The sequence below is a fragment of the Oryctolagus cuniculus genome, chromosome 5, assembly GCF_964237555.1.
Source record: "Oryctolagus cuniculus chromosome 5, mOryCun1.1, whole genome shotgun sequence".
NCBI lineage: Eukaryota > Metazoa > Chordata > Mammalia > Lagomorpha > Leporidae > Oryctolagus > Oryctolagus cuniculus.
This window is the reverse complement of record NC_091436.1, coordinates 134,796,247-134,808,340: the sequence shown is the minus strand read 5'-3', so window position 1 is coordinate 134,808,340 and position 12,094 is coordinate 134,796,247. Positions and strand designations below refer to the sequence as shown.

The 12,094-nt window shown below is 43.5% G+C and overlaps 1 protein-coding gene across 8 annotated transcripts in view; it reads right to left on the bottom strand.

Moving 5' to 3' along the window:
• ILRUN (inflammation and lipid regulator with UBA-like and NBR1-like domains) overlaps positions 1–12,094 on the bottom strand; it is a 109,811-nt gene that overhangs the window by 14,990 nt on the left and 82,727 nt on the right. For 6 of the 8 annotated variants that reach the window (XM_008262797.4, XM_051855762.2, XM_051855761.2 and 3 more), the window contains one exon: positions 6,459–6,787. In XM_008262797.4, coding sequence (XP_008261019.2) covers positions 6,459–6,787 — 329 coding nt within the window. The remainder of the gene's footprint in view (positions 1–6,458; positions 6,788–12,094) is intronic. The other 2 variants (XM_051855764.2, XM_051855767.2) reach the window with 1 other exon arrangement.

Here is a 12,094-nt window from a genome sequence, read left to right as displayed (position 1 = left end):
ACTTGATTCCTTATACTAAGTACTTAGAATTTTAACAATAAAAATGAAATTGAAGAAGTGCTCAATAAACAGTAGCTCCATAGTTCTGATTATTAAATTGTCCTTGGCCTGGTAATAGTATGTTTTTGCTACCTATCCTTTGCCAGAAGAGAAAAAACTAGAAAAAGTATCAGGAGAGTCAAGTTTCCCTTCTAGCTTCTCTCTGAATCATCTTTAAACCTTTCCTGGAGGGGCCAGCACCATGGCGCAGTAGGTTAATCCTCCGTCTGCGGCGCCGGCATCCCATATGGGCACCGGTTCTAGTCCCGGCTGATCCTCTTCCAATCCAGCTCTCTGCTAATGGCCTGGGAAAGCAGTGGGAAGATGCCCAAGCCTTTGGGCCCCTGCACCTGCATGGGAGACCTGGAAGAAGCTCCTGGCTCCTGGCTTCGGATCAGTGCAGCTTTGGCCATTGCGGCCATCTGGAGAGTGAACCAACGGAAGGAAGACCTTTCTGTCTCTCCTCTCTCTGTCTGTAACTCTACCTCTCAAATAAATAAAAATAAAAATTTTAACAAAAAAAAAATACACCTTTCCTGGAAAGGATCTTGCAGTGAGGATGAAGATTGAAGTTTCATGGCAGTGGAACGGTTACACCAGAGCCCTATAATGCCTTATATAACCATGAGCCTTGCTGAGGAAACCAATTACCTGCCTTCTGGTCAAATTCAGAGCTCTTGGATCTGGCGTATGTGGGGCCTAATTCCATGAAGTCAGCGCAAATCCATCCCTCGTTATTATGCTAAATGTACTGGCTACTTCAAAGTAGGTAATGAGAGCCATTTCATCTTCAGGCCTGGATAGCAAAAGATTTGCCTCTTCCAAACCTCTTCCAGTACCCCTAATATTTATAAGGATGGAGAGAAAAATCTCCCTTCTATGTCTTACTCAGCACAGACAGCAGCAGGTTAGAAAGAGCTTGATTTCTGATCTGACAAGAGCAGACTGACTCCTGGCCTAGCTCTAGATCCAGAACACTCAAGACAGCAGTCAGAGGGAAGAGGAGGAGCTGGTGGGAGGGTGTGCAGTCAGGGCAGATGGCACTCAGCAGTGGCTGATGCTGGAGGAGCAGGATAAACCCCCACAAAGATAATAACTGGTTTCTTCGTCTGAACCAGCACTTGGCAGAAGTAATAACGGTGGCACAGACTATAATCCACTCTAAAGGACTATAAGACATACACCAGCCCGTCCCCCGCCCCCTTTTAAAGTAAGGACAAACACAAAATAAGAGCCATAGTCCAAGCAGCAAAATAAATGAATTTATGGTCCCTTTCAGCATACCCCCCCCTTTCCCAACCCCACTGTAAATTATCACCCCTTTAGAGAAAGGAAACAAAGCGATCGGCTGTCCTGAACAGCCCCTTGGTTTTTGCCAGACACGCCCTTCCCTATTCCCAGCTGTCCTGATTCACACCATTGGGTAACTGCTCTGTAAGCCTTCTTAGAAAACATTTGAGATTGAAAAAATTACTGGCATGTAAGAAAAAGACGTATCTATTTTTAATAGGGCTTTTGTTCTCCTTCCACACCTCTGCAAACTGCTTTTCATGACTTCACATTGTCCAAACACAAGCTTTCGGGCCCCTGAGGTGAGTCAGAGCGCTAGAAACCATGGCAAGACTAGCCTTGAGTCAACAGAGAGAGCACCTGTCCTACTCAGCTCAGACTCCTGAGCTAATCACATAAAAAGGGTTAAAAAGCTCTTAATCTTCACCAATATCTGATCTCACTGCTCACCTGGGATAAGTCAGCCACAACTGAGCTGATGAGGCAAATCAATTTCTAACAAAAGCAAGAAGGCAGATTTTGAATCTTTGGAGCACTTTTCTGACTCCCTCTGAGAGCTCACAGGGAGGAGTCAGGCCCTCTGGCTGCACTGAAGCCTGGGAAGGCATCCCACCCAGAACTCCCTCCAGGGACACAGTCCTGAGTCCAGAGGGCTGATGATTATTCAAGAGAAGCTGGGGAAGGACTGTGGTGTGCCCAGTACTTGGCACTGACAGATGTCCCATTCTGTTGACATATCCACCCAGCCCTCATACAGCAGGTGCCTGAAGCAATCTTTTCATTTCATCCTACCAACCCAAGAAAGTTAAACTGTAACTATGGAGGTGGTAGGAGACTCTGACTACTCAAACTGGTTATTGGCTTCTAAGAGCATCATGTTATTTCTCCGACTAGGAGGCAGGCAGCAATTTTTTAAAAAAATATTTATTTATTTGAAAGTCATAGTTACACAGAGAAAGATGGAGAGGCAGAGATAGAGGTCTTTCATCCACTGGTTTACTCCCCAATTGGCCGACAACGACTGGAGCTGCACTGATCCGATGCCAGAAGCCAGGAGCTTTTTCCCGGTCTTCACGTGGGTGCAGGGGCTCAAGCACTTGGGCCATCTTCTACTGCTTTCCCAGGCCATAGCAGAGAGCTGGATCAGAAGTGGAGCAGCAGGGACTAGAATCGGAGCCCATATGGGATGCTGGCACTGCAAGCAGCGGCTTTACCCACTATGCCACAGCCCCGGCCACAGCGATTTCGTTCAAGGAAATCATATCTATTGCCAACTCGATGAGCCCTTACACCAGCACATCAGACACTCTTTCCTATCCAGGCAGTAAAGACGGCACTTGGGTAAAATGAAAACACCTTGTAACTACAGAATCCTAGGGGTCTCTTTCTTCCCACTCATAAATAAAAGAGTGCTATTTAGTGTAAATAACATATTGAGATTTAAAAAATAGTCTTTATCAACCAGGGAATGAAGTTATTACTTCTTTTACTCAGAAAACAGGGAAGCTCTTTAAAAAGAAGATACCACAGGCAATGCTCAGCTGTCAATCTCATTTCAACCCTTCTTGTTTCAGGCCTTGATGACCTGGTCATCAATCCAGTGCCAGAGCAATCAACACAGCTCCCAGCCCAACAAGAGGATTTAAGGAAGGCTCAGGTGTACCTACCAGAAAATATCTTTTAATAACCAACCTGGCACTTGGAGCTGAATCTCAGTTCTCTTACTGGTTGTGTGAAACTGGGCAAAGTTATTTAGCCCCTCAGAGCTTTTGTTTCCTTATTTAAAACTGAGATGACACACACAAAGTTCCTGACAGGACACCTGGCAAGTAAAAAAACTCTAGTATATTACCGATCTTGTCATTTTGTCAAGCATACACTTTAGAACCTCAAGTGAGGGGCCAGCATTGTGCGTAGTGGGCTAAGCCTCTGCCTGTGGTGCTGGCATCCCATATGGGTGCTGGTTTGTGTCCTGGCTGCTCCTCTTTTGATCCAGCTCTCTGCTATGTCCTGGGAAAGCAGTGGAAGATGGCCCAGGTGCTTGGGCTCCTGCACCCACGTGGAGGACCCAGAAGAAGCTTCTGACTCCTGATTGGCCCAGCTCCAGCTGTTGTGGCCATTTGGGGAGTGAACCAGCAGATGGAAGACCTTTCTCTCTCTCCCTCTGTAACTCTACTTCTCAAATAAATAATAAAATCTTAAAAAAAAAAAAAAAAGAACCTCAAGCAAGCTTGCCTTTGAAAATGAAGAAATCCTGTTTTCTCAATCAAATATAAATGTATATGATTGCTTTAAGTCTCACGAGCTTTAGCAAAGATTTATGATCAAGGTCTATTTGTATCCTTTTAAGTATAGTACCAATTCTTACCAAAGCCATTTGTAATTACTTTACCCACTGCTTCTCAAAGCAACACACTGCAACCAGCTGAACATGTCTCTTCCCACTCTCCATCACCCACAGGTCTCTTAGTCTATCCTCAGCACTTCAATTGTTCTCCATTCCCCACCCTCGCTACCTGTCACCTTCCCAAATCTCACCCTTCCTTTGAAAAGCCCTTTCTTTCAATTCTACCTCTATTTCATCTGATTCTTTTTTTAAAAAATATTTGTTTATTTGAAAGGCAGCGTTACATAGAAGCACAGAGAATGAGAGAGAGAGAGAGAGAGAGAGAGAGAGAGAGACAGAGGTCTTCCATCCACTGGTTCACTCCCCAAATGGCCGCAATGGCCAGACCTGTGCCAGTCCAAAGCCAGGGGCCAGGAGCTTCTCCTGGGTCTCCCACGTGCGTGCAAGGGGCCCAAGCATTTGGGCCATCTTCCACTGCTTTCCCAGAGAGCTTTAGCAGAGAGCTGGATCGGAAGCAGAGCAGCCAGGACTCAAACTGGCACCCATATGGGATGCTGGCACTGCCAATGGCGGCTCTACACACTATACCACAGTGTCAGTCCCCATCTGTGATTCTTTAACTCTTTATTGCAGCCCCCAGCCATCACACAAATTATACATCTGGACCATATTGCTCTGTACTGACCAAACTCATCCTTCATGAATTGCTCTCTAATGACTGTGAATGTTTTGTCATCCCTACTGGACAGTAAGCTCCTGGTGGGTAGGGATCAGATATTTTATTCCTCTTAAATCTCCTACTGTGCAATGCACACTGCTCTAAACAGTACACACATATTAATAAACACTGGGAACTGTCATATCCCATTTCATTCCTAAGGCGCCCTAGTAGAGCTGACTCAGCTTAGGAAGCAATGCTTTCAGAGAACTTGTGGATGCTTCAAACGAATGCTTCTGAGCAGGATTCTGCTTAGGTTACCATTTCCCTCTGGGACTCTAAGTTTCACATTTTCAATGCATTTAGTCAGTAATCTTCCTGGATAGTCTCTTTAGTGGGAAAATTTTCTCTTCTAAACAGTCCTACAGAGTCCATGAAAAAAATAGGCAACATACCATGATATCATCAATTTCAAGAAATACCTCAATGACCTCACCATAATCCAGCCCTTCCCAAAGCAGCAGCCCCTTGTAGAACCTTAATTAAGGCAGGCAGGAAACCCTAACCTTCCTCTTGCCAACTAGGGCAATCATCATAGAGTGAGATTAAAAAAAAAAAAGGATCAATTCCTAAAAAAGAGGAAAACAACTAATGGGTACACAACTCAGAATGATGGGTGTGGTGCCATGGTCAGGAACACCAGCCCTCTCCTAAGACTACAGGAGCTCTCATTTGGATAAAGTGCCTTCCACTAGAGAAAGCACTGCCACAACTGATTTTGCTTCTGCAACTCAACTGTCTCAAATGCCAGTCAAAAAAGGGATACTTCTGGCTTGGTCACTGCCCAGAATAGTCATGGATACCGCAGGGTTACAATACAGAAAAAAAAAAAGAAGAGCTTAGAAGATTTTATGTATTAAAGTCTAAGATGTTAAGTCCTTCTTCAAACACAGGCAATTTCCCACCAATTTACTTCTCTCATATCCTGTACAACTAACACAAATCCACAAAATCCTCTGTAATGACCGTGCACTCAACCAACCAACCAATCAGTCCTTCACTCTACTACTACTGAATGAAATCCCTCTTACTAGGCCCTGTGGAGAGAAAGGATTCCCATCACTGGGTTTCTTTTCTTAGTCTATTGAGCTAGATCATATATTACTGGTTGGAAAAACATCATTCTTATAACACAGCAACTTGCCCTTCCAATAAACATCAACTTTATTTAAAAAAATGGAGGGTGAATGCCAACAAGCAACAAAGACAGACTTAACAGTGCGTGTGACTGTACAGGCAGGATGCTGGGTTTAACGCACAGCATCATCAATCCAAGAACAATGCACAGGAATGGTCTTTGGACTCCAGCACAGAAACCACCTGTAACAGTGAGCTCTCAGCATCGGTGCTTTATTCAACCAACCAAAACCAACAACCAGGAACCATCACTGCCTCTTAGCAGGGTACGGAAGACGCTATTTAATTAACTAGCACAGAGAAACAGATCAAGAAGTCAAATACCTAGAAGAGTATCTCACAACATCAAGGTATTTTAAAGTCATGCTTAACTCAACAAACAATTCTCTCACTTATTTCCCACATTTGAAAAATCAAAATACCATATGAGCTGTGGGTGAGAGTGTCAATGGGCCGTTAATACACTGAAAAAACATCAACAAGTGACAGCCCAACACTGTATCTGCATAAAATGACTGTAACAAACAAAGCCCACCCCGAATCAAAAACACAAAGCAGGAACAAATTCTCAATCTGTGCTGCTGGTTGCTCTAAGCTTAATATGCATTTACAGTGGAAGCATGGCTGGTGGTAGTTTGACTTTTTTTTTTTTTCAAATGCTAAAGAACTTCACTCTTTCAACATCCAAACCAAAGTAGAGAAGGGAGTGTGTGATAAATGTGGATGAAGCCGCATCCACAGAACAGAAAGATGCAGAGAGGGGAGAAACAGGAAGTTGCTGTGTTCTTGCTGTTGGCAGGAGACTAAGCAGTCTTAAAGAACCTCCTCTGGGGAGTGGCAGTCTAGGGTTCTAGGTACGCCAGGAGGGGTATCACCAATCCCAAGGCCCACCACCTGCCCCTTCTCCTCTTCTAGGAGTGCACCTACCTTACTGTAAGTCACTACTGATAAGTTGTTTGCGTGACTGCTGGGGGAGAGATTTACAGAGTTCTGTGAGAGTCTATTCTGATCTTGCTCGGTTTGGTCAGGAGCAGGAGCCCATGTGTTTTTGCTGATGGAGTCGAACTCGGAACCCCCAGGGTCTTTTAAGTTGTTCTCATCTGATTGTCGGCTCTTTTGGGGAGAGGCAAACGGGTTGAAGTTTCCTTCTACCTTGCGATGTGGCTGTGTGTTGAACTCCGTTTCGAAAGATGACAGCTGCTGTGTTACTCCTAAAAGTCCACCCACCTCCACACTGAGAATCACCCAGATGACATCTGAAACAAAAAGGCAATTATGTCAGTGCCAGGCATACACCTGAGGCCTAAAGCGCCACCACTGAAAAACCCAAACAGCACTCAAACCACACAAAGAAATTTTCTTCTATTAAGGTGCTGACAAAGATGACAAATACATTAGGAAGCATTTCTAACACCAACTTCAAACTCTGGTGCAGGTCTGTGGTGAGATCCATGAAACTCTACATGTTAAAAAAAAAAAAAACAAAACTACCAGTTGATTCAGATATATAGCCCTATTAGTAAAGCACTACTCTAGAGAATAATTATCAATAAGCAGAAACCTAAAAACTACTGTTCCCAGAATTAACAACTTTTTGTGGGTTTTGGTTTATTTTACATGTGTTTTAACTCCAAAAACTCAGGGCAGGCAAAGTTCTTAGGTCACAAAATGCTTATAATCTTGCAGCTTATCAACCTCTCCCCCTCTTGGGAGCAACTAGAGTCCTCATACATTGGCTAAATTAGGACAGCAGAGAGTGGAAAATGGACACAGGTGTAAACCATCTATAACCTAGACTAACTACAATATTAAAAGTTCATGGAAAATGAAATTAAAAGACAAAAGTTTATTTTGGTGCTAAAGAATTCTAAAACACATGCACATGAGGGGTGGTCATTTGAGTTCATGAAAATGTATATGAAAAATATTGCACGGGGGCCGGCACTGTGATGTAGCAGGTAAAGTCACAACCTGCAGTGCCACATGGGCACCGGTTTGAGTCCCAGCTGCTCCGCTTCTGATCCAGCTCTCTGCTGTGGCCTGGGAAAGCAGTGGAAGATGGCCAAGCGCTTGGGTCCCTGGACCCATGTGGGAGATTGGGAAGAAGCTTATGGCTCCGGGCTTCAGATCAGTGCAGCTCCAGCTGCTGTGGCCATTGGGGAGTGAACCATCGGATGGAAGACCTCTCTCTCTCTGCCTTTCAAATAAATATATAAGTCTTTTTAAAAAAATTGCATGGATTTCAAGATATTTTTGCACCAAATTCAACTTATCTTTTTTTTAAGATTTATTTATTTATTTGAAAGTCATAGTTACACAGAGAGAAGGAAGGAGAGAGAGAGAGAGAGAGAGAGAGAGAGAGAGAGTGAGTCTTCCACCCACAGGTTCACTCTCCAAATGGCTGCAACAGCCAGAGCTGGGCTGATCCGAAGCCAAGAGCCAGGAGCATCTTCCAGGTCTCCCACATGGGAGAAGGGGCCCAAGCATTTGGATCATCTTCTACTGCTTTTCCAGGCCACAGTAGAAAGCTGGACTGGTTGTGGAGTAGAAAAAGACTCAAACCGGTGCCCATATGGGATGCCAGCACTGCAGACGGCAGCTGTACCTGCTATGCCATAGCGCCGGGCCCCAACTTATCTTTTAATTCCATGCCCATTAACTTTTTGAAGCACTACTGTATATTACCCTATTTATCTATGTGATCAAGAGACACCAAGAGTTTAGAATGCCTCAAACTTTCTCCCAGTTCAACACCAACTTTATTTTCTACGATACAAAGAAGCTCTACCAGCTATCTACACTGAGACCACAGAGTTTAATCAAGTAGAAGTGTCCTCTGATGTTCAGCACTTCACTTTGGACAACAGTGCAACCTGCAATCCTGCTAGAAAGGGTTGGAAAAGCAAGCTACAGAAAGGCCAAGCTTTTAAGAATGTGACCCTTGCTAAAAACAAACATGAAAAACTAAGCTTCCAAATAACTGCTGAAAGGCCTCCAGGGAAAGGCAAATACATTCTGTCGGTTAGCTACCTAGAAATATAGATAATATGTAAGTCTAGAACAAATACAATATATAGAAGCCTAGAGCAAATACAAAAAAAGGACAGTGCAGGAAACTGAGGAAAACAGTCTAAGGTTGTGGTTATTCTACATTTTGAACTTGGGTTCTGTATAAGAAGAAAGGGATCTGAGAATCATATAGCCATAAATATGCAATTTGAGCTTCATGGTTTAGGAGCTGCATTAAGAAAAACAAGGAGCCGGAGTCTAGTCAAAGCGGAGATGCAATGACACCTGCTGTTCGCTTCTCAAACTAGCAACTCCTTTCACCCCTTAAGAAGCTGAAGCCACTCGCTGGCACTGGCATGGCTCACAGAAATTCCAGATACACTTAAAAAAAAGAAAAGAAATCGAAGTCCTCATATGAACTAGTAGGCACAGCAGCTGAACCTCTACACTGTACATTCAGCATGCCACTTATAAATTCGGACAATACCAAGAATGGGAGTCAGAGGACTTGTGTTCAAGGCTCTAAGTCAATCTCGTGGTAAGCCTGTAAGATACCAGCCCTAGGAGCAATCTGAAGGCAGCCAGCCTGAGGGAGAGTCATCTCATGCTCTCGTGTCCTAGCTTTCTAACTGGAGGCAGCAGTCACATACTCTGCTGCTCACTTATCACACAGATATGCCCAGTGTCCTATTCCTTGTCTTACCCATCTGTTTTAAAATCCTTTGGTAAGTACTATGATAGGTTTGGCGTACCGAGCTACGGGTCATGTGCTTCATTCTCTCATAGTCGCCTGAAAGCTGGGATCAGTAAATGAGAAAATGGCATTTCTTCCCCCTGGCTTCTGAGAATGCACTCAAGCCTCTGTAATATGTAATCTTATCTTATTTACATATCTTTATTCTCTGCCTTGGGTACTGCCCTGTTGTGTTCAGATTTTACACAGAAGTCGTGAAAGGAAAGTAATTTGAGAATGATTCATAAACAACAACAATAACCAGTTCTGGTTCTCTGAGTATTACCACAATGGGTCACAGTGAACAAGAAAATATGCCTTCTACATGGTACCATCTCAGCATCCTAAGAACTATGTCTAGACTTCACATTCCTGAATGTGTTCATTCCCTGCCTGGTGTGGGTGTGTATTGATTATTTTTTTGTCAAATAAATTTTAAAAGGTAAAGATGGCCCAACAAGCTTGTTTCAGAAAGGCTGACCACTGCCAATTCTTGCCAGAATGCCTTGATTACTGAGATAAGAATTAACTATCAGGGGGGCGGAGTTGTGGCAAAGTGCGTTAACCTGTAATGCCAGCATTCTATGTGAGTGCTGGTTTGAATCCCGGCTGCTCCACTTAAAATCCTGTTCCCTGCTAATGGCCTGGGAAAAGCAGTGGAGGACTGTCTAAGTGCTGGGTCCCCTGCACCAACATGGGAGCCTTGGAAGAAGCTCCTGCCTCTGGCTTGACCCAGCCTCAGCTGTTGAGACCAGCTGTGGGGTGAACTATAGATTCATTCTCTCTCTCTCTCCCCCTCCCTCTCCCTCTCTATGTAACTTTGACTTTCAAATAAATACAGGTAAATAAACTTAAAAAAAAAAAAAAAGAATTAACTACTAGCCAGATATTTTACCAGCTATGATAACAAAACCACAACTAGAAAAGACCATCCAGTGAAAACTACTTTACATACCAAGTAAAGGATCTGGGGGCTGAGAAGTGAAAATGATGGGTCCATGGTCAGACTTCTTCAAGTTAGCAACAGACTGAAAACTCCCATTTTCTGGAATAACTTTTTAAACTCACACTTGTTTGTCCCTAACAGGAAGACAGGAATCCAAGTATACAGGGAACTAAAGCTATGGTTAAGTTGATCCCATTTACTAGATCACAGTATCTTTCTGCACAGACATATGGTCTTTGGCATCAATGAATGGACAAGCAGAATGTCCCAGAAGAGTAGCCATGAAGATAGAATCAAAGTGTCAAGCTAACCAAGGCAGGACTTTGTAAGCAAATGGAAAATTTGATTTTAATGTGTTTGGTCTTTTTTTTTTTTTTTTTTTTTTGGACAGGCAGAGTGGATAGTGAGAGAGAGAGAGAGAGAGAGACAGAGACAGAGAGAGACAGAGACAGAGAGAGAGAGAAAGGTCTTCCTTTGCCATTGGTTCACCCTTCAATGCCTGCCATGGCTGGTGCGCTGCGGCCGGCGCACCGCGCTGATCTGAAGGCAGGAGCCAAGTGCTTCTCCTGGTTTCCCATGGGGTGCAGGGCCCAAGCACTTGGGCCATCCTCCACTGCCTACCCGGGCCACAGCAGAGAGCTGGCCTGGAAGAGGGGCAACTGGGAAAGAATCCAGCGCCCAACCGGGACTAGAACCCGGTGTGCCGGCGCTGCTAGGTGGAGGATTAGCCTATTGAGCCAAGTGTTTGGTCTTAATGTGATTTTCTAAAAAGCATCTCTGATCCAGAACTTTGGAGCTAGACGGTGCCGTTAAATCTTATCTCACTCAACACATCCCTTTTACAGGTGGAAAAAAATATTATTACAATATAAACGTCATTGTTTAGAACTATAAAAAGTTAAAAATCAGTGCAATGTTCCCAACTGGAAAATTTGTTCCTCATGAAATAATGAGTTAACAATCCTGAAACTGTTCCAAATGTATAGTGGGCTTGAACAAGTACATAAGTGGATGGCAGATGATGGGAGCAAGTTTTCTCATTATCGAACAGGGATATTACAGTTAAGCAAGAAAAGGCAGCATTCTAAAATGAACCCTATGGTACTGGATTAAAGTTAGAGATCTCTCAATATAAACTCCTGGCTATCATAATATAGAACTAATTACAGACATGCCCATATACAAAAGTTAGTATGCTTGAGACTAGAAGTAGACATTCCAGTAGCAATGAGCAAACCAAGTGCCCAAGTTCTGGTTCCTAAATACCATTCTCCAAAGAAAAGAAAAAGGGATCCTTAGAGAAATGGCTGATTCTATGGACAGGGGATAAAAAATGTAAGATCAACTTAGAGTACCTTGTAGTGCAAGAAAGGTAGTGGTCAAATAAAAAAAAGGATAAGAGAATGTCATTGGGATACAGGAGCCAACCCAAAAAGAGACCCCTCTGGCTGGAATAATTTGAGTAATAAAATAACACAGTGTTGGATTATAACCCAAAGTACAACATACATACTTACTATGATATACATAAATGACTAAATGGGGAAAAGACACAAATATCCTTCTATAAGGATTCCAAACAATGTACCAGTACCCTCCCTTCCAAGAGGTGAAGCTTAATTCTAACTGCCATCCTCTCCTTGGAGGTGATTCTCTTTTAAGGAATAAAGCAGGGAAAGAGTAAAACAGTAACTTTACAGCAGGAAAACCTGCCAGATGCACCACTACTTAACCAGCCTAGTGATAAAGGCAGCACCACCAGCGATGTTAAGTGATGACCAGGTTCTCCCTGAATGGGGCACTTCATCATTATGATATTCTTCCCAACACCAGTCATGAGGAAACAGCAGACAAGTTCAGATTAGGGGACATTTT